Below are 26,025 nucleotides of genomic sequence, written 5' to 3'. Positions count from 1 at the left end.
ACCCTCCTGTTTCCCGCGATGCTCCGCGGGGTCCAGCGGTAAGATGGCGGCGGCGGCGGAGCTGGAGAGGGAGGCTCTGCGCGGAGAGGTAGGAACACGCCGTCCCCCTGTCCCCCCACGGCGGGCACACACACCCACAGGGACCGGTACAGCCAGGGCACAGATATGCGCTGACAGCCAGGGCGCTCCAGAAGAGCCCGGAGCTCAGAAAGCACACAGAACCGCGGAGAAACAGCAGGCTAACGGAGCTAAACACCGCTAACAGAGCTGAGCTCGGCTAACGGAGCTAAACACCGCTAACCCCTCTGCGTTACAGCAGATTAATGAATTAAACCGGGCTCCACCGGGTTAATGCTGTTATTTTGATGTGGTTATTGTTGTGCTAGTGATTGGTTAGTGATTGTTGTATCGCTGTGTGTATTGTGTTTTGTGTGTGAGGGTCAGAGAGAGGGAGAGACAGACTGTCGTTAACATTGACATATCACTGTTACAGTTAGCACTGATGACCCGGTGTTAATTACAGTGTTAGCACCGTGGCACTGTGTTAGTATAGTGCTGGAGTTACTGTTATCCCCAGTCCAGTGTTAATCAGTGTCAGTAGTAGCTTAGCATGGTGTTAGCACTGCTTTAGTGTTGGTTAGTGGTGCTGACAGTGTTTATGTGTTAGTTATTGTTCTGTTGCTGTTACTGTCAGTGGGTTGAGATTCTGTTTAATGATCACTGTCTGTGTTTTTATTACTGGGAGTGTTTTAGTGGTATTAGTGGTAGTGTTAGTATTTTTGTGAGGTTTAGATTTGGGGGTCATTGTTATTTTTAGTGTTGGTAGCATTACTGTCAGTGTTATTGTTTTTGAAAGTGTCGGTGGTGGAATTAGACTTGGGGGTCATTATTAGTGTTTAATGTGTTAGTGTTTGTGGTAGTGTTAGTATCATGTTGGTCTTATTTTTGTTGTTGGTGTTATCATTACTGTCAGTGTTCTAGTTTGTGTTAATGTTGCTGTTATTGTTAGTTTTAGTATCAGAGTTGTGGTCATTTTTAGTGTTGGTGTTAATGTTAGGATTGAGTTAGTGTAGTGTTGGGTTTAGTGTTGGGTTATTGTTGATGTTGCTATCTGTTAGTGTTAGTGTAGTGTTGGGATTAATGTTGATGTTGTTATCTGTTAGTGTTGGGTTATTGTTGATGTTGTTATCTGTTAGTGTTGGTGTAGTGTTGGGTTATTGTTGATGTTGTTATCTGTTAGTATTAGTGTAACGTTGGGTTTAGTGTTGGGTTATTGTTGATGTTGTTATCTGTTAGTGTTAGTGTAGTGTTGGGTTATTGTTGATGTTATCTGTTAGTGTTAGTGTAACGTTGGGTTTAGTGTTGGGTTATTGTTGACGTCGTTATCTGTTAGTGTTAGTGTAGTGTTGGGTTATTGTTGATGTTGTTATCTGTTAATGTTAGTGTAGTGTTGGGTTTAGTGTTGATGTTGTTATCTGCTAGTGTTGGGTTATTGTTGATGTTGTTATCTGTTAGTGTTGGTGTAGTGTTGGGTTATTGTTGATGTTGTTATCTGTTAGTATTAGTGTAACGTTGGGTTTAGTGTTGGGTTATTGTTGATGTTGTTATCTGTTAGTGTTAGTGTAGTGTTGGGTTATTGTTGATGTTATCTGTTAGTGTTAGTGTAACGTTGGGTTTAGTGTTGGGTTATTGTTGACGTCGTTATCTGTTAGTGTTAGTGTAGTGTTGGGTTATTGTTGATGTTGTTATCTGTTAATGTTAGTGTAGTGTTGGGTTTAGTGTTGATGTTGTTATCTGCTAGTGTTGGGTTATTGTTGATGTTGTTATCTGTTAGTGTTGGTGTAGTGTTGGGTTATTGTTGATGTTTTTGTCTCTTAGTGTAACGTTGGGTTTAGTGTTGGGTTATTGTTGATGTCATTATCTGTTAGTGTAGTGTTGGGTTATTGTTGATGTTATTATCTGTTAGTGTAGTGTTGGGTTTAGTGTTGGGTTATTGTTGATGTTATCTGTTAGCGTTAGTGTAGTGTTGGGTTATTGTTGATGTTGTTATCTGTTAGTTTTAGTGTAGTGTTGGGTTATTGTTGATGTTGTTATCTGTTAGTGTTAGTGTAGTGTTGGGTTTAGTGTTGGGTTATTGTTGATGTCATTATCTGTTAGTGTAGTGTTGGGTTATTGTTGATGTTATTATCTGTTAGTGTAGTGTTGGGTTTAGTGTTGGGTTATTGTTGATGTTATCTGTTAGCGTTAGTGTAGTGTTGGGTTATTGTTGATGTTGTTATCTGTTAGTTTTAGTGTAGTGTTGGGTTTAGTGTTGGGTTATTGTTGATGTTGTTATCTATAAGTGTTAGTGTAGTGTTGGGTTATTGTTGATGTTGTTATATGTTAGTGTTAGTGTAGTGTTGGGTTATTGTTGATGTCGTTATCTGTTAGTGTTAGTGTAGTGTTGGGTTATTGTTGATGTTGTTATCTGTTAGTATTAGTGTAACGTTGGGTTATTGTTGGGTTATTGTTGATGTTGTTATATGTTAGTGTTAGTGTAGTGTTGGGTTATTGTTGATGTTGTTATCTGTTAGTGTTGGTGTAGTGTTGGGTTTATTGTTGATGTTGTTATCTGTTAGTATTAGTGTAACGTTGGGTTATTGTTGATGTTATTGTTGATGTTGTTATCTGTTAGTGTTAGTGTAGTGTTGGGTTATTGTTGATGTTGTTATATGTTAGATGTTAGTGTTAGTGCAGTGTTGGGTTATTGTTGATGTTGTTATCTGTTAGTATTAGTGTAACGTTGGGTTATTGTTGATGTTGTTATCTGTTAGTGTTAGTGTAGTGTTGGGTTATTGTTGATGTTATTGTTGATGTTGTTATCTGTTAGTGTTAGTGTAGTGTTGGGTTATTGTTGATGTTGTTATCTGTTAGTATTAGTGTAACGTTGGGTTATTGTTGATGTTGTTATCTGTTAGTATTAGTGTAACGTTGGGTTATTGTTGATGTTATTGTTGATGTTGTTATCTGTTAGTGTTAGTGTAGTGTTGGGTTATTGTTGATGTTGTTATATGTTAGTGTTAGTGTAGTGTTGGGTTATTGTTGATGTTGTTATCTGTTAGTGTTAGTGTAGTGTTGGGTTATTGTTGATGTTATTGTTGATGTTGTTATCTGTTAGTGTTAGTGTAGTGTTGGGTTATTGTTGATGTTGTTATATGTTAGTGTTAGTGTAGTGTTGGGTTATTGTTGATGTTGTTATCTGTTAGTGTTGGGTTATTGTTGATGTTGTTATATGTTAGTGTTAGTGTAGTGTTGGGTTATTGTTGATGTTGTTATATGTTAGTGTTAGTGTAGTGTTGGGTTATTGTTGATGTTGTTATCTGTTAGTGTTAGTGTAGTGTTGGGTTATTGTTGATGTTGTTTTCTGTTAGTGTTAGTGTAGTGTTGGGTTATTGTTGATGTTTTTGTCTGTTAGTGTTAGTGTAACGTTGGGTTTAGTGTTGGGTTATTGTTGATGTCATTATCTGTTAGTGTAGTGTTGGGTTATTGTTGATGTTATTATCTGTTAGTGTAGTGTTGGGTTTAGTGTTGGGTTATTGTTGATGTTATCTGTTAGCGTTAGTGTAGTGTTGGGTTTTTGTTGATGTTGTTATCTGTTAGTTTTAGTGTAGTGTTGGGTTTAGTGTTGGGTTATTGTTGATGTTGTTATCTATTAGTGTTAGTGTAGTGTTGGGTTATTGTTGATGTTGTTATCTGTTAGTGTTAGTGTAGTGTTGGGTTTAGTGTTGGGTTATTGTTGATGTTATCTGTTAGTGTTAGTGTAGTGTTGGGTTATTGTTGATGTCGTTATCTGTTAGTGTTAGTGTAGTGTTGGGTTATTGTTGATGTTATTATCTGTTAGTGTTAGTGTAGTGTTGGGTTATTGTTGATGTTGTTATCTGTTAGTGTAGTGTTGGGTTATTGTTGATGTTGTTATCTGTTAGTGTTAGTGTAGTGTTGGGTTATTGTTGATGTTGTTATCTGTTAGTGTTAGTGTAATGTTGGGTTTAGTGTTGGGTTATTGTTGATGTTGTTCTCTGTTAGTGTAGTGTTGGGTTATTGTTGATGTTGTTATCTGTTAGTGTTGGTGTAGTGTTGGGTTATTGTTGATGTTTTTATCTGTTAGTGTTGGTGTAGTGTTGGGTTTAGTGTTGGGTTATTGTTGATGTCGTTATCTGTTAGTGTTAGTGTAGTGTTGGGTTATTGTTGATGTTATTATCTGTTAGTGTTAGTGTAGTGTTGGGTTATTGTTGATGTTGTTATCTGTTAGTGTAGTGTTGGGTTTAGTGTTGGGTTATTGTTGATGTTGCTCTCTGTTAGTGTAGTGTTGGGTTATTGTTGATGTTGTTATCTGTTAGTGTTAGTGTAGTGTTGGGTTATTGTTGATGTTGTTATCTGTTAGTGTTAGTGTAATGTTGGGTTTAGTGTTGGGTTATTGTTGATGTTGTTCTCTGTTAGTGTTAGTGTAGTGTTGGGTTATTGTTGATGTTGTTATCTGTTAGTGTTAGTGTAGTGTTGGGTTATTGTTGATGTTTTTATTTGTTAGTGTTGGTGTAGTGTTGGGTTATTGTTGATGTTGTTATCTGTTAGTGTTAGTGTTAGTGTAGTGTTGGGTTATTGTTGATGTTTTTATCTGTTAGTGTTGGTGTAGTGTTGGGTTATTGTTGATGTTGTTATCTGTTAGTGTTAGTGTAGTGTTGGGTTATTGTTGATGTTTTTATCTGTTAATGATGGTGTAGTGTGGGGTTATTGTTGTTGATGTTATCTGTTAGTGTTGGTGTAGTGTTGGGTTATTGTTGATGTTGTTATCTGTTAGTGTTAGTGTATCGTGGGTTATTGTTGATGTTTTTATTTGTTAGTGTTGGTGTAGTGTTGGGTTATTGTTGATGTTGTTATCTGTTAGTGTTAGTGTAGTGTTGGGTTATTGTTGATGTTTTTATCTGTTAGTGTTGGTGTAGTGTTGGGTTATTGTTGATGTTTTTATCTGTTAATGATGGTGTAGTGTGGGGTTATTGTTGTTGATGTTATCTGTTAGTGTTGGTGTAGTGTTGGGTTATTGTTGATGTTGTTATCTGTTAGTGTTAGTGTATCGTGGGTTATTGTTGATGTTTTTATTTGTTAGTGTTGGTGTAGTGTTGGGTTATTGTTGATGTTGTTATCTGTTAGTGTTAGTGTAGTGTTGGGTTATTGTTGATGTTTTTATCTGTTAGTGTTGGTGTAGTGTTGGGTTATTGTTGATGTTTTTATCTGTTAATGATGGTGTAGTGTGGGGTTATTGTTGTTGATGTTATCTGTTAGTGTTGGTGTAGTGTTGGGTTATTGTTGATGTTTTTATCTGTTAATGATGGTGTAGTGTGGGGTTATTGTTGTTGATGTTATCTGTTAGTGTTGGTGTAGTGTTGGGTTATTGTTGATGTTTTTATCTGTTAATGATGGTGTAGTGTTGGGTTATTGTTGTTGATGTTATCTGTTAGTTGTGGTGTTGGTATCGTGTTGGACTAATATAATTACTATTAGTGGTTGTGTTGGTATTTTGTTGGGTTTAGAGTTGGGGTTATTCTTGGTGTTTGTGCTGCTGTTAGTGATGGTAGTAATGTTTGTATCATTGTTGGGTTTAGTGTTAATAGATATGCAGACAGACAGACAGACATTTACTTACTGTCTCTTAGTGTTAATGATATTGTGAGTGTAACGATGTCATCTTTGCACACAGCAGCTAACACAATGAAACTGGGGCTCAACACACTTGGAGGAGAACACTAACAGCTAATTATGTTACGCTGGCTAAGAGACAGGGGCGTTAACTTGACCGAGCGACTCAAGCAGCTCATACAAAACATAAACACAGCGTCTGTGTTTGGAGGTGCTGTGTTTTGACTTCAATGAAGATGACACCAAACAAAAAAGAAGTCAAATGTAAACAGTTTCAGCCGAAGCACAATCACACACCAGATATAAACAGTGCTCAGAAAACAAGAGAGGAACAAGCTCCCAGTAACATTAGAGAAACTATCCCAGCTTTAACACAGGAGAATATTTACAGCACAAGCCTCGTCACTGAACTGAGAGAGTCATTAATACAAACACAAAATAATCGTTCATTAATCGTAATCGTGGTAAAATGTAGAATTAATCCTGATATTGATTTTGCCCAGCACTAATACACAGCTGCAGTTTAAGAATTACTAAGTTCTTTTTAAGTAGAAGTATGGGCTATATTTATTTTTAAGAATGCAATCTAACTGTCTTGCTGTCATATGAACATGATCAAATCGCTCTTTTCCACTCTCTGGTGCCTACTCTATTCTACTCTATTTGGCTCTACTATCTGGCTAGTGGCTTTTCCACTCCCACAGCTTCCCTCCAACCCCCGGCTCTCAAACCCCCATCTCATCTCTAAGGGGAACAGAGGGCTTTGGAAACCACAACAACGGCGGCGGTAACGTTAAGCGGTGTTTACTCATGGTGTATCGGCGTGTTGTTGTTGTTTGGGACTGAACACAGCTCCGTCATCAGTTCAGACAGATCAGTAGAGTTTGTTCCTTCCTTGTTGCAGCGTCCAGCTCTCGCTGGATTCTTTTGTCGGCCACCGATCCGAGGAGCGTTTGAACCTCTTCAAAAGACCACGGCGTCATTTTACGAGCTGCCGTCGTGAGTCGGATAAAAACAAACGTGATCTCTGCTGCAGCTGGAGATTTTACAGATGGAGAGTTGGTGCTGGTCGTCTGCGTTGCGTGGCGTAGAGTGACGACTCTCTCTGGACGATCAGCGCTCTGCAAGGTTTACACGCCACGGTTTAGTCCTTACTCGACTCGCTCTGAACCACGAGAGAACAGCCACTAAACAAGAACCCGCTTCCAGAACCAGGACCTGATTCACCTGGTGGAGAACTGGAAAAGCCGAGTACAGCCGAGTAGAGTAGGGATCATGCAGTGGAAAATCTGTAAAAACGAAAGTATCGAAAATGCGATTTGTAACAAATACTGAATTCTTTTTTTATTTATTTATTAATTTATTGCAAAAAATTAAAGGAAACCCCTGCTTTCTCTCTCTCTCTCTCTCTCTCTCTCTCTCTCTCTCTCCCTCTCTCTCTCTCTCTCTCTCTCTCTCTCTCTCTCTCTCCCTCTAGGAATTAAAGCCGCAGGGTCATTATAATCACGGCTACAGTGAGAGTGTTAGCCGTAAAAGCCACGTGGATGACTACAGCACCTGGGACATAGTCAAAGCCACTCAGTAAGTTTCTCTACTGCAGTGAACCACAGCTTTTTAAAATATTGTTATTAGGTTTTCAAAACTCTGTCAATTAAAAAAATTAATTTTGGTGTAATATTGGTGAAAATATGTTTGGGAACGACTACTTTAGGACGTAATATATTGGCGGTAGATTCAGCTACTTGGCTCCTGGGGAATGAATGTTTTGAATCAGTTCTGTATTTTCTATATAAAAATGTGAGGTATATCAAGTTACATGCTTATTGCTGAGTGAATCCAAGCATTAATTACATGAATAATGGATATAAATATGCTTATCACTGAGTGAAATATACTAGTGACTGAGTGAGATTACGTAGTGTCTGAGAACATTATGCTAGTGACTGAATGAAATAATATATAATAAGCAAGTTTAATAGGTATGTAATAAGTGAGTGAAAGATGCTAGTAACAGTGCTGTTGACTGTGTAAAGTCTACCGTAGATTGAAATGTGCTGGTTATAGAGTTAATATTCTCCTAATTTAATGAATCGTGATTGCATCTTTGTGTGCAATATCTGAATGAAATATGCTAAAAGCTAAATTTATGCTAAATGCTATATGCTAATAACTGAGTAAAAACCAAATCTCTGCAATAACTGAGTTAAATATGCCATAACTATGTGAAATACACTAGTTAATGTGTGAAATATGAAATACCAAGGCGTAATGTGCTAGTTATTAAGAGAAATGTTGTAGTGACTGTGAGATGGACTAATGACAGAGAGAAGTTTGCTAATAGCTGGCTGCAGTGTGCTTTTGACTGACTGATATGTGTCTAGTTCAGTAGTGATGTAGTGTGAATGTGTTTTACTGTGCTGCAGTCCAGAGCAGCAGGCTCTGAGCCGTACACGAGGGTTAAGGGAGTGAGCTGTGTGTGTAAATACAGATATCGGTGTATATTTAAAGCTGACGGAGTTGTTGGGCTTTCACTGTGTGCTTTGTGGTGTAGTAGGAAGTGTGTGTGGAAATGTCGGCATTTCACAGACTACTGAGTGTGAGAAGACGTGGTTTCCAAGTTTTTGTACGACTTTGGTGTATTCAGACACAGATCGCTTCCTCGTTTCTAACATGTAGCATGTTTAAATAATTAGATTTACCCCAGTTATCATCAATTCATTAACTGTTTTTGAATTCAGGTTCAGTTCAGGTTTCTAAACTACTTCTTGTAGAGTGGTAGAAAGTTACAGCTGCACCGATTTTGTCAGCAGTCAGTCGTAGGGAGCAGCCGGTCGTGTCTTTGTCACAGCTCCAGGGTCCTGGAGGTTGTGGGTTCGAGTCCCGCTCTGGGTGACTGTCTGTGAGGAGTGTGGTGTGTTCTCTCTGTGTCTGCGTGGGTTTCCTATGGGTGACTGTCTGTGAGGAGTGTGGTGTGTTCTCCCTGTATCTGCGTGGGTTTCCTCCGGGTGACTGTCTGTGAGGAGTGTGGTGTGTTCTCTCTGTGTCTGTGTGGGTTTCCTCCGGGTGACTGTCTGTGAGGAGTGTGGTGTGTTCTCTCTGTGTCTGCGTGGGTTTCCTCCGGGTGACTGTCTGTGAGGAGTGTGGTGTGTTCTCTCTGTGTCTGCGTGGGTTTCCTCCGGGTGACTGTCTGTGAGGAGTGTGGTGTGTTCTCTCTGTGTCTGCGTGGGTTTCCTCCGGGTGACTGTCTGTGATTAGTGTTATGATGTGTTTGAATGTATCCAAGTTTCGAAAAGCTCTCCTCTGTGCTTGTGTTTATTCTGTTATTGGAGGCTCCCTTCCCACTCATTTCTCACTGTATTTTTATAAAAACTCCTGCACACTTGGTGGATTTCTGTAGAGTTGTGTTTGTGATGATTTTCTCTAAGGGGGACTTTTTAAGATTCTCGATCTCATTGTCACGTCTAAATTTGATTCTGTTCAGACAAGTTTTTCTTTGCTAATCAAACCCTAGTTTCCTGTCAGGATTTCTCCACAGTTCAGGCAGCTCCGCCTACACTTACAGAGTGAAATATGGGGTAAAGAAGCAAAATAAAATGCCAATAACACCTCCCTCTCGCTCTCTCTCTCTCTCTCTCTCTCTCTCACTGTCTCTCTCTTTCTCCCCTTCTCACTCTCTCTTACTCTCACTCACACTTTCTCACTCACTCTGTCTTTCTGTTTTTCTCTAAATCTTTCTCCGTCTTTTTCTCTTTCTCTCTCTGTTTCTCTTCCTCTTTCTCTCTCTCTGTCTCACGTTTTCTCCTCTCTATCTACTTCTGTCTCTCGCTATTGCTCTCTTTATCTCTCTCTCATTCTTTCTCACTGTTTACTGCTTCTCCCATTTCTTTCTCTCTCTCTCTCTCTCTCTCTCTCTCTCTCTCTCTCTCTCTCTCTCTAGGTATGGTATATTTGAGCGGTGTCGTGAGCTGGTGGAGGCGGGGTATGATGTTCGTCAGCCAGATAAAGAAAACGTTACACTGCTGCACTGGGCCGCCATCAACAACCGCGTTGATCTCGTCAAGTTAGTACCTTTCTCTCTATGTCTTTCTGTCTCTCTGTCTGTTTCTGTCTCTTTTGTTTTACTCACAAGAACTGATTAACGGTGGCGAGGTGCTCTTTCCACACTTCGGTTGCAGGATAACTACAGACTCGAGTTTGTTCTAAGACTTTTAACTTCTTGATTAGTTCTCTTCGTTTTTTCTTTTATTATATTATTTTTTTATTTCCTGTACTTTATTTATTACTTTTTACTGTATGAAAGGTGCTCTAAAATAAACTGGCCTTACCTTGCAGGCATTAGACTTGCCTGTTCATCCGGTCAGGGTCAGAGCTGACTCAGGTCTCAGTCTCCTCAGAAGAGACTGTGGAGTGTTTGGCTGTGTTCAGGTTTGTTTTATAGAGTGAGCCGCTTTGGTGGGTGTTTTAAAGCTTCAGAGTTGAGGTGGTGTGAGTGAAATATAGGACAGGAAAACTGAGTGTGGGGTGTGTGGATTTTTGTTTTACTTTGTGATAACGTTTTCCAATATATTTGTGTGTGTGTGTGTATACAGATATTACATTTCAAAAGGTGCTGTCGTTGATCAACTTGGAGGAGACCTCAACTCAACACCCCTGCACTGGGCTACAAGGTCAGATATGTGAATGATTGTGAGAGAGTGTGTGTGTGTGTGTGTGTGTGTGTGAGAGAGAGAGAGAGAGAGAGAGAGAGAGAGAGAGAGAGAGAGAGAGAGGTAGAGATAATATGTGTTTGTGTCTCCGCAGGCAGGGCCATCTCTCTATGGTGGTTCAGCTGATGAAGTACGGAGCTGATCCGTCTCTGATTGATGGAGAAGGTTGTAGCTGTGTGCACCTGGCAGCTCAGTTCGGACACACGTCCATCGTAGCTTACCTCATAGCTAAAGGACAGGTAATCACTTTTATTTTTTTTTTTTGATCACAGGTAATCAATTGGAAAACCAGTTGGCTTAGGAATGAGAAGTAAAGTTTATTCTGCAGAGTGCCTTGCAAATTCACATCGGTTCACTGCCACTGCATCAATCACGGTTTCCAGTTAATGTATTCGATTGTGAGGTCTTACACAGAAATACTGAGGGCATATATATATATATATATATATATATTCATTCATTATCTGTAAGCGCTTATCAAATTCAGGGTCGCGTGGGTCCAGAGCCTACCTGGAATCATTGGGCGCAAGGCGGGAATACACCCTGGAGGGGGCGCCAGTCCTTCACAGGGCAACACAGACACACACACATTCACTCACACACTCACGCCACACTGTGGGAGGAAACCGGAGCACCCGGAGGAAACCCACGCAGACACAGGGAGAACACGCCACACTCCTCACAGACAGTCACCCGGAGGAAACCCACGCAGACACAGGGAGAACACGCCACACTCCTCACAGACAGTCACCTGGAGCGGGAATCGAACCCACAACCTCCAGGTCCCTGGAGCTGTGTGACTGCGACACTACCTGCTGCGGCACCGTGCCGCCCTATATATATATATAGGCTGAGTCAAAAGTCTATGACTATGTCCTGAATGTGGCCGCCATCTTGAAAGCCGCCATATTGGATCAAGGGCAGATATTTACAATGGAAAGGTGGTCATGTGGCATATCAAAGACGACTAGAAATGTCTCAGAGATAGATTGCTACAGTCTGATTTGCAATATTTCTTGTGATTCAAAAGTTTTCAGCCCAGAAATGTCAAAAATGTTGTTGCTCGTTACAGGCTCAAGCAGACCCTAATTGCTCAGTAATGTTTCTGGGTTGATAAACTTTGAACCACAAGGGATATTCCAAATCTGAGTGTAATCAATGTCTGAGACAATTCTGGTTCTTCTTTGATACGCCACATGACCACATTCCCATTGGCCTTGATCCAATATGGCGGCTTCCATTTTCCAGACACAGCCTAAAAGATATGGCCCTCCACCATTACTCACTGTCATTTTCCCTTTCCTTTCTGCAATAAAAGAGTGCCCTGTGACTTTTGAGTCACATACTGAGATAACTTTGAAAATGCTTTGTTCTGTGATCTGTAAAGTCTCGTCTTCCAGAGAGCAACTGTTTCCTCCTGAACCATTCATAAAATTTAAAGAGTATAAAACACAATCCCACCACAGCCTCCACCTCATCTTACTCCGTAGCTAAAGGACAGGGAAGAGCCTTCCCCAGTTCTTACCTCATAGATAAAGGAGCTGGACCCAATAGAGGTGTACTCAAGATCAATTCAGATCTGGTTCGGACCCTGGGATTCACTGCAGGTGATTAGATTAGATTCATTAGTCTGTAATGAAGGGTTGCTGTAAAGAGCCTCGTTCACGTTCAAAATGAGACACAGTCTACGTTCCTGTGTCCAGTCTTTGCGAGTGATCTGCTGAGGTTTGACTTCCTGCTGCTCTGTGCGTGTTTTGCTGCAGGATGTGGATATGATGGATCAGAACGGAATGACTCCTCTGATGTGGGCGGCCTATCGGACACACAGGTGAGGTCCGCTCTCCCGTCCATCTGTGAGTTTGAGCACTGTGTGAGTTTAAGGTGTGTACTATTTCTCTCTCTTTCTCTCTTCCTCCGCTTCAGCGTGGACCCGACTCGGTTGTTGTTGACGTTTAACGTGTCGGTGAATTTGGGAGATAAGTACCACAAGAACACTGCGCTGCACTGGGCCGTTTTGGCAGGAAACACGACTGTGATCAGTTTACTGCTGGAGTCCAATGCTAACGTAGACTCTCAGAACATAAAGGTGAGAGCTACTTTAATTTCTGTTTCTCTCACAAGTAAGTTTTCATTTTTGTGAATTTTGGATGAATGGAAAAGTGTTTTCTAAAAAAAACGGTGATGTTTGGACTGATTCATACGCACTGCACACGTGGCACCGTGCCCCTCGGACCCCCACGACCACGGGCTTTTAACAGACACCCACAGACACTTCCTCTTTTCTCTCCTCTTATCCCTGCTTTAGGACCACTCCGTTTTCATACGAACACAACCTGAGATTTGACACAAAAGTCAGAGCCTTTGCTGTGATGTAGATTTATTGAAAAAGTGCAATCGCAGCTAAATGAACACACAACAAACACCAAGAACAAAAACCTATGACTCAAATAAAGCAAAGATATATAAAGACTACGAGGAGATACCGATAAAAAGAATAAAACTAGGACAGAGAAAGAAATAATAAACAACAAACCTACACAGAGATGGAAACCAAAATAAACTGACACCTACACAATTCAGGGAAGAGGCTACGAAAGGAAGGCGTCTATGAAGAACTACGACGGAGATTAACACGGATAGAAACAGGGAAATATTCTAATTCTGAGACCAACAAAAAGGTTTAGTAAAATATGAAAAACACAGAAGAACAAAGTCATAAACAAACACCAGAAGGGAGCTAGAAAACAACCATGAGGCCTAAAGAAACAGGGAACATGAAAAACAGAGACTGAAGCTGTGTCCCAGTTGTGTGATTAACACTAATTCTAGTGATTGAAAGGTAGGTATACTTAGAAGTACACAGTGCATACTTAGAACCAGTCCAGTCCAATCCAGTGGGAGACGATAAGGCAGAAGCTTCTCACGTCTGGAGGATGTTGGTCTGTCTCTAAGCCCTACATAGTGCACAACATTTCAGACAGAGGAACAAGGAGCTTATATCAGGTATAAACAGTTTTATTATCCGCTGTACAGTGCACTATTTTAGTGCAGAAACCATTATTTTATTGTGCACTACGCGGTGTGGAGGGAGATATTTGAGCTGCAGCTTGGTGTGATGTGCGTTGTCAAAGCCACAGTTCGTCACGTCCTGTTAATAACGCTGTTCTATGTTAATATTGTGTGTGTTAGCTGTAGAACTCACAAATTTAAAGTTAGTACGTAGTATATTCTGAATTAATATGTAGTGAACATTTGGGACACAGCCTGAGACTAATCATTAATATCTGAGAGAGTCACATGAGAAACAAGGAAGGGGGTGTGGCTACATGTACACGAGGACGCCACAAACACATGTGAAATGTAAAACAAACAGAAACACGAGCGCTGAGAACACGACACACATGGAATCATAGAGCTGTCTGTGTCTGTAATCTAGGATTGACCTGTTGTTACATTACTGACCCACTGTTATAATATCAGCTCCTGTTATTGATCCGTTAGCACAGTTCTGACTCCGTTTGAGGGTACTGACCCGTTATTAAAGTACTCGTCCGTTGGTACAGTGCTGACTGCTCTGTGTCGATCTGTGTCGATCTGTGTCAGGGTGAAACTCCGCTGGATTTGGCCAAACAGAGGAAGAATGTGTGGATGATGAATCACCTGCAGGAGGCGCGACAGGCTAAAGGCTATGACAGTCCGTCTTACCTGAAGAGACTCAAAATGGACAAGGTAAACCACCTGTTTAACCAAGCCCCGTTCCTCTGAGAAATGCCTGGAGTAGGGGTCAGAGATGGGGACTAGCAAGAGAGAGTTGGAGACTTGGACTCGAGTTGCACTCAAACGGTGACTTCAGACTCGATTTGAGACTCGTGAACAGTCTGTGTGTAATGTAATTCATTATTATTACTGTATATCTTTATTGTTTGTGACCTGCATCAGTTCCCTCCCTGCAGTGCGCAATGAAGCTCACGCACGCAGCCACTGACCGCGGCACTGACGAGTTCACCTGCTGTAGCTGAGCCTTTTGTCGTTAAATCTGCTTATTTTTTATACTTCTTTATTAATTATTATCGTTTACATTTTGCTGGATTTTTATTCATTAGTAGTCCATGGAGTAGCTGCAGATTTATTAGTAATTTTCTGATTAATTCGGCGCCACCCACTGAATTAAAGGTACTCTATTTTTATACTTGCTTCTTTTTTATTCAAATTAAACGTCCCGTTTAACAATAAAATAATATCCTCCCCCAGTGGCGCAGCTCAAACTAGTCCAAGTCCCCAGTGCTCAGCCAAGGGCTAATTCCCAGCGAAGCACCCTCCTTTATTGCTCTGAGACACACAAGGCCACCGCAGATTTCTTTTAGTTTCCACCAGAAACCCTTCGTGTAAAACGGGATTAAAATTCTGTTCAACCGTAAGAGACTTGGACTCGTGATGAGAGGCTTGAGACTTGACTCGGACTTGCTACAAATGACTCGTGAACATCTCTGGTACGGGTTCTAGTCTCTGTGGCGAACTCAACTTCTCCGACTGTGTTGAGCTTGTAGGGTTGAGCCTGTTATTCCTGCGATGGGGAAAACACGGCCGGAATATCACGGAATTAAAAGTAGAACTCGGATATGAACATGGAATACGCTCGGAAACACACAGAAGTAGATCATCTTTATAAAAATCTGATATCAGGAAACTGTAAATGTGTTCTTTTGGTGTCTGTGCTGACTACAAGTCCCGAAGTGCTTCTGTTTTCGCGTGTTTACCTGTACGTACATCTCGCTGTGTGGGCTTATAGCTAGCGTGGGAATGTCCAAAACACTTTAGCTTTGAATAAACAAAATACAACAACCTTAACGACAATATTCAGGGCACAGCAGTATCCCAGTGACCTTCATGAACCCGGCCAACAGCTTTTCTGCAAATTTTATCATCGAACAATAGACTGGACACAAACAGATACCTGCAGCGATCACCTCAAGTCCAAAACACACCTCGCGAAGAAGGTGAAACCAAGCTCAGTGAATACAGCCGTCCAAGTATCTGTCGAGGAAACAGCAAAGTGGTCTGAGGCAAGGCGTGAGTTTATATAGGTTATAAAATACGTTATAAAATATGGGCCCTGAATTTATTTTTGCAACTTTCGTTTGTTGTTTGATGTTGTTAAATGTAGTTCAGTAAGTTGCCATTTGTTATTGTTTAATTCCCTTTGTTTTCCTGCAATAAAACGTAAAAATCTTCAAATCCTAAGTGTGAAGATAAAAAAAGAAAATAGGAAATTGCCAAAAAATAAAGCGGAATGTGTTTTGAGTTTCCCCTAAAACACAGCCCTGAGAAAAACAAATGACTTAGAATTGTCCTGTTTTTTCCTGTTTGAAATGAATGTTTCCCATTTTTATTTTTTTATTATTTATTTATACACCTGAATCCCAAATCAAACTTCAGTAAAAGATTCGGACTCTGCTTCCCCTCGTTTCTAAACAAGTACAGACCAAGGGTAGTCCCTCTGTTTCCTGCTCATTCTGAGTCTGAAGAAATAGAGAAAATATGGTCAGTAGAGGGCGCCACACTCTCATGTACATCACTAGAGATTTCACAGACTGTACTTTACTTGGCCACTTTTTTAGAAACAGGTCTCTTGTTGTAGTTGGTGTGTGATGTCTTTCCTCAAGTCCTGTTCTCACAGCAGGTGTTTGTTTGTGTGTGTTTGTGTGTGTGTGTGTGTGTGTGTGTGTGTTTTCTGCAGGAGTTTCGTCAGAAGGTGATGTTGGGAACGCCGTTTGTGGTGATCTGGTTGGTGGGATTCATTGCTGACCTGAACATCGACTCATGGCTCATTAAAGGGCTGATGTATGCGGGAGTGTGGCTCACTGTGCAGTTTCTCTCCAAGTCAGCACACACACACACACACACACACACAGAGTGTCTATAAGGACACACATGTTTAGTTCTATAAATGTAGACTTCACATGAATCTCTCTCTCTCTCTTTATATTTTTAGGTCGTTTTTTGACCACTCCATGCACAGTGCCCTGCCACTGGGTATTTACCTGGCCACCAAGTTCTGGATGTATATCACCTGGTTCTACTGGTTCTGGAATGATATCCTTTTCATTAAAGACCTAGGGGTGTGCTGCAGAGTGACACAGACTTCCCCCAGAAGGTAGCCTTAAAGATCTGTGGTCTGTGAACTCCAGCAGCAGGAGACGAGAGTCACTGTCGTAAATTCAGGAAGACACGATGAACACAGAACAGAACTAGACCCAGTTCCTGGCGTTAAACAGAGTGAGTTTAGAGCAGTTCGGCCATAAACTCTAGGAAGGACGTCTTGCATTTTATTAACGTGGAACACTGTTAATTCTGGACTTTATACTGAAATTTGAGGGACGTTTAATAAGTTCTCATTAACTGTATAAACAGCGAACTAATGCCTCTTTCACACAGGCACTCCAGAGAACGAAGCGGTCGTACACACATGCAGCGCCCAGCGGGAGATTTTCTGCGTGAGACACGCTCTGAAACACGTGGTGGGGGGCGGAGCCTGTGGAGCACGTGCAGGAAAACTCCTTTTCTCTCACGTGCTCTGACTCGGACTTCACGCGGAGTCTTTACCAGGGCGCGAGGAGGATAGTCAGTGAATGTTCACACACACACACACAGCTCCTCCGGGAAAACTCTGGAACATTTCTGGATTACTGTGTGGATTAATGTGTGAGAGGGCATTAGAGTGGTTTAGTTTTTGTAGTTGATTCAAACAAACCTAATGATGGAAATGAGCTCTTGCTGGAACTTTTATAAAACTTCCTGCAGAATTAGTAGATTATATCCAGCCCCCCCTCATACAGATGAGTTTATATGGTCATATTTAACTGAAGTGTGTGTGTATATATTTTTTTGGAATATATGAATTTTCTTGTCTTGTTTTGTGTTCTTGGTTCTAGATAAGCACTTGTAATGTTGTAACCCATTAAGATATCAGCCTCCTTAACTCCTCCCACATCTGCCCTTTATCACCATCCACCTGCCCTTCCTGCTCAACAGCGTGGCGCTCTTCTACAACTTTGGGAAATCCTGGAAGTCTGATCCTGGTATCATCAAAGCCTCTGAGGAGCAGAAGAAAAAGGTTAGACATTGCCTTCAATGAGAGGCCCCTTAAAAACCTGAACAGTGGGGGTTTACACCTGTGTGTTTCTCTCTGGGAGTGATGTCTTTATCCTCAGGCCCCTGTCCTCCTCCTCAACAACACACTCCAGAGAGAGAGAGAGCTCACGAGGTCTGACGTAGGAAGTGCTGAACTTCCAGCCCGGGCTCTGGGAGCTTCACATTTAGCTGGAGTTTATTCACGTTGGACTTCAGTCAAGCGTTTCTAATGTTGAACGGTTTTAATGTGTCCTCGGTGTCCTTTCCATTATCCAATAGTCACTGCGTAAATATTTCATAGAGGACGTGGACTAATGGTTAGAGGAGAGGGCTTAGGGCTGAAAGGTCATTGGTTCGACTCTCACGACCCACAGGAAAACTGGGGGCGGTGGGAGTGAAGTAACAGCACCGTCCTCCTCCTCAATTCACGGCTGAGGGGCCCTTGAGCAAGACATCAATCCAACTGCTACCCAGGTGACGGGGATGGCTGCCCCCCACTCTGGGTGTGTGTTCACAGCTCCTAGTGCCCTAGTGTGGAAACCAACGTTATAGGACTGTCTCAGACTGCATTAAAATATATTTTTATGTTTTAAATGGGCCCAATGCTCTCTGTGAAACCACCTCCATTCCTTCAGGACCCATCCTTCTCAGACTGTATCTTGGGTATTGGACCTCAGGTAGATATTAGGTATTATTTTCACTGGACACGCTTTAATATCTTTTATTCTCTCTCTCTCTCTGTCTGTCTCTCTCTCTCTCTCTCTCTCTCTCTATGTAGACAATAGTAGAGCTGGCAGAGACAGGAAGTTTGGACCTGAGTATATTCTGCAGCACCTGTTTAGTGAGTAGAGCTGTTTCTCATTTTTCTGTTCACACCGAGGCCTGGATCTGCTCCTGTGTCTGGAGTGTGTTTAGATGATAAGCAGATGCTGTGGTTGATGGCTAATGTGGACAGTTTGAATAAACACACTTTAATAAAACCTTATGACTGTCAGCTTCAACAATGTGTGTGTTGTTGGACTCTGTGCAGATACGGAAACCCATCAGGTCCAAACACTGTGCAGTGTGTAACCGGTGCATCGCCAAGTTCGATCACCACTGTCCGTGGGTAGGCAACTGTGTAGGTGAGTTATCACCATAAGCCCGCTTCCTAAACATTTATCTGCTTCATATACGCTTTAACCCCGCTTCCTAAACATTTATCCTCTTCATATACACCTTAACCCTGCTCCCTAAACATTTATCTTCTTCATATACACTTTAACCTCACTCCCTTAACATTTATCCTCTTCATATACACTTTAACCCCACTCCCTAAACATTTATCCTCTTCATATACACTTTAACCCAGCTCCCTAAACATTTATCCTCTTCATATACACTTTAACCCAGCTCCCTAAACATTTATCCCCTTCATATAAACTTTAACCCTGCTCCCTAAACATTTATCCTCTTCATATATACTTTAACCCCACTCCCTAAACATTTATCCTCTTCATATATACTTTAACCCCACTCCCTAAACATTTATCCCCTTCATATACACTTTAACCCTGCTCCCTAAACATTTATCCTCTTCATATACACTTTAACCTCGCTCCCTAAACATTTATCCTCTTCATATACACTTTAACCTCGCTCCCTAAACATTTATCCCCTTCATATACACTTTAACCCAGCTCCCTAAACATTTGTCCCCTTCATATACACTTTAACCCAGCTCCCTAAACATTTATCCCCTTCATATACACTTTAACCCCGCTCCCTAAACATTTATCCCCTTCATATACACTTTAACCCAGCTCCCTAAACATTTGTCCCCTTCATATACACTTTAACCCAGCTCCCTAAACATTTATCCCCTTCATATACACTTTAACCCCGCTCCCTAAACATTTATCCCCTTCATATACACTTTAACCCCGCTCCCTAAACATTTGTCCCCTTCATATACACTTTAACCCCGCTCCCTAAACATTTGTCCCCTTCATATACACTTTAACCCCGCTCCCTAAACATTTATCCCCTTCATATACACTTTAACCCCGCTCCCTAAACATTTATCCCCTTCATATACACTTTAACCCCGCTCCCTAAACATTTATCCTCTTTATATATATATTTTAACCCTTCTTTCTCTCTCTCTCTCTCTCTCTCACCCCTGTGCAGGTAGCGGTAATCACCGGTATTTTATGGGTTATTTATTCTTCCTGCTGTGTATGATCTGCTGGATGATATACGGCTGCATCAGCTGTGAGTTTCTCACACACACACACACACACACACACACACACAGTACTGTGCAAAAGTCTTAAGCAACTAAGTTTATAATTGTTTTAAATCTTAAAGTTAGTCCTGTTTAACTGGGTTTAGAGCAGGATTAGTCTCGTTTAACTGGGTTTAGAGCAACATGTGAAACAATATTTTATTGATTATTCTCAGACTGGCGTCTGCACTGCGTGAGTAGCTATAGCAGAGATGGATTGTGGGTATACATCACTCAGATCGCAACCTGCTCGCCCTGGATGTTCTGGATGTTTCTAAACAGTGTCTTCCACTTCCTGTGGGTGGCAGTGCTCATCATGTGCCAGCTCTACCAGGTCAGTCTCTCCATCTGTCTGTCTGTCTGTCTCTCTCTCTCTCTCTCTCTCTCTCTCTCAGTTTTATATGTTATAAGAGAACACAAATGAACCTGTTATCTCAGCAACTCATTTAAATAGGGAATGTTTCTGAGTACACTGTATTACATTCCTGGTTAAACCTGTGTGTGTGTGTGTGTGTCTGTAGATTGCCGGTCTGGGGATCACGACTAATGAGCGGATGAATGCAAGACGCTACAAACACTTTAAAGTCACAGCAACGTCCATCGAGAGTCCATTTAAGTGAGTTCAGACACTTTATAAACGGTGTTAATATTTACCTGATTTATTTATTTTACAAAAGTAGCGTCTCCTTGTGGAACTGGTTCATAGCTCACTCACATTAAGCAGGTGAAATATTTTCCAAAAGGGGGCGCCATTAGCAGACCAGTGGTTTTTGATGCTTCACAATGCGTGTTCACACCAAAAGTGACGGTGCAAGTGGAGGTCATTAATTCTTTGTTAGCCAGTGACACTTTTTCCTAAATTTAAACTCCCGTGTCTGTTAGCATTAGTGTCTAAAGCTAGCATTTAGTGCTAAGTTTTTATGTGTTTATGGTGTAAATTCCTGCTCACTGACTTTCAAGTGGAAACCTAAAGCTTTAGACCATTCACACATTTTACCTTTCACTGTTTACGAAATCCCATATGGAACTGGCTCATAATTCACTCGTTCACATACAGCAGGGTAAACATCCCCCACTAGAGGGCGTTAACAGGAGTTAAATAGTTGTTTTATGCTTTACATACACAGTTATACACATGGTTAGAGCTGGACAATAATTCAATATCATTATAATATCACAATATAAAATGTTTGAATAACAATGAAATGTTTTTTAACACATTTAACACAATATTTTATTACACATTATTCACTGACTGACGGTCATTAGAGGGCGCTGTTGTAAGTTCAGCACTCAGTTTTAAAGTTAGTTTAAAAATACTGACAAAGCCAAGGTTTTCCTCTGGCTTTTTATACTGTTTTTATCGATATCAGAGTGATATATTGACAGAATTTAAGAAATGTATCGTGATATAAATTGAGGTCATATTTTCCAGGTCTACAGTTTTACACAGAGGTTTCAGGAGGTTGATAAAAAAAATCAGAAGTAAATGACAGTTTAGCTCATTTGAGGGTGTGTTACTGCTGAATAAATGCTGAGATGTTTTTTTTCAATGGATTGTGTGTGTTTGTGTTTTTGTGTGTGTGTGTGTGTGTGTCTCAGTCATGGCTGTTTGAGGAATCTGATTGATTTTTTCGAGTGCCGATGCTGTGGTTTGCTGAGGCCAGTGGTGGTGGACTGGACAACGCAGTACTCCATAGAATACGACCAGACTTCAGGATCCGGATACCAGCTCGTCTAAACACTTATGGACACACAAACACGGGGCGGGTGACAGAGAGGGTGGTGTGTGTTTGTATGTGTGTGTGTGTGTGTGTGTGTTTCTGTTTGTCTTGCTGCCCTTGTGAGGCACAGATGTGATGATTGTGTGAAGGTGAGGGCTTCTTTGCAGATACTCACTTTGATTTCTTTCTGTTTTTAACACAGACAAACTCATTTATTATTTTTTTTTGAGGAAAGAGAAACTGATGAAGAGAACTCATGCCGTTTGGTTCGTGAGTTTGATATTTACGGATTAGGATTAGGATCAAGTTTAGGTGTTGTGTTGAAACAGTGATGGGCATATGCAAACATGTATGGAAACCGCTGTAATGTGTTTATGAAGCCCCAGTGTCTGTAACTGAGTAAAAAAACAAAGTGTCTGGGTCCGGTGCTAGGCTTTCTCTCTCTCTGCTCACGGCAGAGAAACGCCATCTGGAGGTTTTTAGACAACGGAGAGACTCCAAACGCTGAAAAGCACCAACCGAGATGAGGATGTTGCTCTGTTCCTGCTCCATAGGGGGGTAACACTGACTTATTTTTGCTGTTACAGTTACATTACTTAAGGTGGAACTGACTCTAAATTCAGGAGAGCGCTAACTGCATGAAAGTAAACACAGAGGGAAAGTGCTACAAAACTAAACAGCTCGAGTTACACATGAGTTTCTGTGGGAATTCAAACAGTGAATAAACACTTACAGACAATTTATAAGTTCATGTTCAAAATGATAACGTATTTTATATATTTACGAATTTTTCCCCCTCTATATTTCAGAAGATGTCAGTAAATAGAAACTGCAGTAAAGCGGAGGTCACCCGTGTTTCTACCACCAAGGACCGAGCGGCGGTCAAAATTGAAATCCCTGTTTGTGGAGCACTCCTGGTGTTTGTGTTCTGCTGAAAATAAATATAAGTTTGCTCAGAGTTGCGCAGCTCATGCTCAGTTTTATCCGGCACAGATTTATCCTGTGCGCTCATTTGTTATGAAATGTGAGCGTGTGATTCGGAAACCTCAGTCTGCATGTGTTTATTTTGTAACTGTAAGGAAACTCTGTGTGTACTCCACATTTAAATAACACCATTTAAACCCAGCCTCGCAATGATTTGCAGAGGGAGAAGACACCAGCGTCTTCGGGGCTCTGTCTTCGCTGTAGTCCAGAGAGACGGAGACGTGACGCAGATTTAATGATCACCTTCAGTGACACCGAGTGTTTCTCCGCCCTGAGTCTTGTGAAACGTAAAATAATAATGGTTATATGTCTAAGAATTGCAGCCTGCCTCTGCTTCCCCATGCAGTATCTGGGAGTTGTTACGGCCCGGTCCTAAACGACCACGGCCCGGTTCCAGCCCGCAGCCCCTGCTCTAAAGTTAGGATCAATAGGGTCATATTAACTGTGTTATCTGTGAAACATTTCATATTTAACTTTTGCTGATGACTGTACAGATGTCCTCACAAGTACAGGGCGAGTGTGTGTGTGTGTGTGTGTGTGTGTGTGTGTGTGTGTGTGTGTGTGTGTGTGTGTGTGTGTGTGTGTGTGTTTGTTTAGGGGCTTTACTGGACCACTGTCTTCATCCACAGAGAGACTGTAGGGCACGCTCTTCATTAGCATTAGCATGTTGCTATCTTAACCTGCCACCAAACAAATATTTACACAAACACATACACACACACACACACACACAAATACACTGCAGTGGTGGTGTTGTACTGTTATTGTATTTTCATTTGTAAATAGTTTTTTTTGTTTGTTTGTTTTTTTTAATCTCCTTTGAAAGTATTTCATTTTGGTCCTGTTTTAATTTGTCCTCTGAGGAAGTGTGTGTGTGTGTGTGTGTGTGTGTGTGTATTTTTCACTGAATTGAACAGTGTCTGTATGAAGTGAGTTTCAGTTTACATGTGATTATATTTATTTTAACGTTATTTAATATTTTCTAATATCTTTTAACGCTGCCTCGTTCCTTTATTTTATATTTGAAAAGTCCGTGTGTGTGTGTGTGAGAGTGAGTGTGTGAGAGAGTTTTTAGTGAGCCGATAAGAAGACGTTAGCACAGACGCAGCGTAGCACTCTCACTTTTCTAATTTCACTTGTCTTTGTCTTTAGTTGTGTTTGTGTTTGTCCGCTGTTTTCAGAGAGCTGCTGTTTGTTTTATTTGCCTTTACAGTTTCCTTAGTTTATGTTTTGGGTTAAGCTCCGCCTCTGTTCTGCCCCGCCCCCTCCTCGTGAAGCTGGACGAACTGAACTGATGTAAAGAATGTGTATCTGTACATAAACCTCCGTTTCTGTGAGTGTTATTTTTATTATTTGTTTTTGTTTTTCTTTGGTCAGTGTTGGTCAAAGCTGCTCCTGAGTGTTTTTTTTTTTTTTCTAATTCAGATTTTTTGTTTGTTACCAAAAAGAGACGCGTGTAACCGCAGTGTATCCGACTGTAGCCGTTCGTGGTGTGTGCCACAGCTGTTTATAAGCATTTTAACCTGCTTTAGAAATGCATGAGCGAAGCTTGGGGCTGTTGCTGTAGTAACCATGCCCTCACCCCGCCCCTTCCCTTTCAGCCCCACCCCTTGCCCCACACTCCCCGGGGCGACTGTAAATAGTGAATGTTCAGTATTTGCGAGTACGTTGTTTATTTTTTATTATTTTTTTAATTTCTTTTTGTTGTTTTTTTTTACCATTTCAAACCCAGTTTGTGTATCTTTCGTGTTCGTCTGATCCACGGAGCCTCATTCCGTCCGCTCGGTGGCAACGTGATTATATTTGAATGTTTCATTAATATTAATAACGGGAGAGACTTTTTGGGTCATTTTGCTGGATCTGTTCTTTCACTGGATCTTTATAAAATGTGGAAACTCTTCATAGAAAATGTTAGTGCTTCCCAGGGGTTCCCAAACTAGGGGGCGCTAGATTCGCTGATGAAATATAACTTTTATTTATATATTTTTTTACCAGTTACTGTACTCTGTTCCTATAAAGATGTCTCCCTTTTGTTTTTATTTATCATGTGTTATGCGCATATGAAACTGACATAAAATAAAACATTAAATCAGTGGCGAGAAAATAAAAAAAAATTAATGAAATAATTATTGTTTTTAACTCATAGTAACTTTGGTCCACCTTAAATTTCACAGCCTATACGTTCTGGCACCATTTAAGGTGGAATGGCATTTTTTTCGCCTGGTTGTAGGTTCAGCGTAAACCGAACGTAGTTGTGTCACTCAGCTTTTACAAAGAGAATTTATTAATGCATCAAATAAAACGTTTCCTGCAGTGAGTTTATCACAGACGTCCGCTGGGATTGTCTTATTCTTAAACTAAAACAGATCAGAGCGCAGTAACATTAACCTTGAATAAATCAATGAGCAGCAAACTGACAAAAGCAATAGCCGCCTTCGAATCCAGTTTCCTTTGGAACAAGACGGATCTACAAACGATTTTACTTTTTCTCTTAAAGATAGTCATTAAATTCCTTACTTGGACAGACTGCTTTTTGCACAACATTTTTAACGGAAACTGATTTTCTTTTCTCTCTTTAAGAATAATGAGTTAAAACAGACAAATGATAAAACTATGAAAGTCACACTGTGACGTCCTTCTGAAGTCATTTGTTTGGGAACCCCTGGTTTAGAGATGATCGGGGTTTGGGGGATTAATTATAATCTGTGACGCAGATAAACGGAACTGAGTGGAGGAAAGAGGAGGATGAAAGAAGGATGAAGTCCATGTTTAATGATCTGTTTCCTTCGTGTCCCGGGCCTTTTCTCCGTCGTGTGATAAAGCAGTGCCTCAGTCAGGATTCACCCGAACAGCGCTTCAGAAACATCCTGGGCATGGTTTCATTACTGCTTTAATAAAAAACACAACAAACTCCAGCTTCAACTGCAGTCTGTTTCATTTACAGCTTCACGTGTGTGTGTGTGTGTGTGTGTGCGTGTGAGATATTAGTTTTCTTTCCAAAAAAAAAAACCAAACTGATAGATTTCACAGAAAAATGCATTAATGAATATTTAAATAACTTCCAGTTAACACCATCCACAAACCATTTGTGTGTGTGTGTGAGAGAGAGTTGGACAGTTAATGAGAGAATATGCAGTGTTTGTCTGAGTATGTGTCCAATGCTTGTCTCCAGAAGAGAAAATCCTTAAAATAATGGACTCAGATATCATCTGTAACCCTTATCCTGTTCAGGGCGGCGGTGGGTCCGGAGTCTATCCGGAATCACTGGGCGCAAGGGAGGAACACACCCTGGAGGGGGCGCCAGTCCTTCTCACACGCCTATGGACACTTTTGAGTCACCAATCCACCTTCGAACGTGTGTTTTTGGACGCAGACACAGGGAGAACACACCACACTCCTCACAGACAGTCACCCGGAAGAAACCCACGCAGACACAGGGAGAACACACCACACTCCTCACAGACAGTCACCCGGAAGAAACCCACGCAGACACAGGGAGAACACACCACACTCCTCACAGACAGTCACCCGGAAAAAACCCACG

The 26,025-nt window shown here is 41.1% G+C and overlaps 1 protein-coding gene across 1 annotated transcript; it reads left to right on the top strand.

Moving 5' to 3' along the window:
* On the top strand, positions 1-25,724 carry zdhhc17 (zinc finger DHHC-type palmitoyltransferase 17). Its single transcript, XM_066667302.1, has 17 exons — positions 1-88; positions 7,148-7,251; positions 9,608-9,730; positions 10,260-10,337; positions 10,471-10,615; positions 12,140-12,204; positions 12,300-12,462; positions 13,980-14,105; positions 16,114-16,256; positions 16,369-16,471; positions 17,368-17,490; positions 18,286-18,348; positions 18,538-18,631; positions 19,677-19,760; positions 19,950-20,107; positions 20,295-20,389; positions 21,376-25,724. The coding sequence occupies exons 1-17, from the start codon at positions 44-46 to the stop codon at positions 21,512-21,514; spliced, it is 1,851 nt and encodes a 616-aa protein (XP_066523399.1). The 5' UTR covers positions 1-43; the 3' UTR covers positions 21,515-25,724.
* The last annotated feature ends 301 nt before the right edge of the window (positions 25,725-26,025 follow it).

The sequence above is a fragment of the Hoplias malabaricus genome, chromosome 4 (assembly GCF_029633855.1).
Source record: "Hoplias malabaricus isolate fHopMal1 chromosome 4, fHopMal1.hap1, whole genome shotgun sequence".
NCBI classification, from domain to species: Eukaryota; Metazoa; Chordata; class Actinopteri; order Characiformes; family Erythrinidae; genus Hoplias; species Hoplias malabaricus.
The sequence above is the reverse complement of the archived record's forward strand: the minus strand, read 5'-3'. Positions and strand labels throughout refer to the sequence as shown.

Excerpts from the sequence above, each read along its gene's own strand:
- zdhhc17 (XM_066667302.1), top strand. The coding sequence starts at position 44 with ATGGCGGCGGCGGCGGAGCTGGAGAGGGAGGCTCTGCGCGGAGAG. Across the intron at positions 12,463-13,979 it reads TAGACTCTCAGAACATAAAG|GGTGAAACTCCGCTGGATTT; the intron begins GTGAGAGCTACT and ends GATCTGTGTCAG. Across the intron at positions 16,472-17,367 it reads TCTACTGGTTCTGGAATGAT|CTGCCCTTTATCACCATCCA; the intron begins ATCCTTTTCATT and ends CTCCTCCCACAT.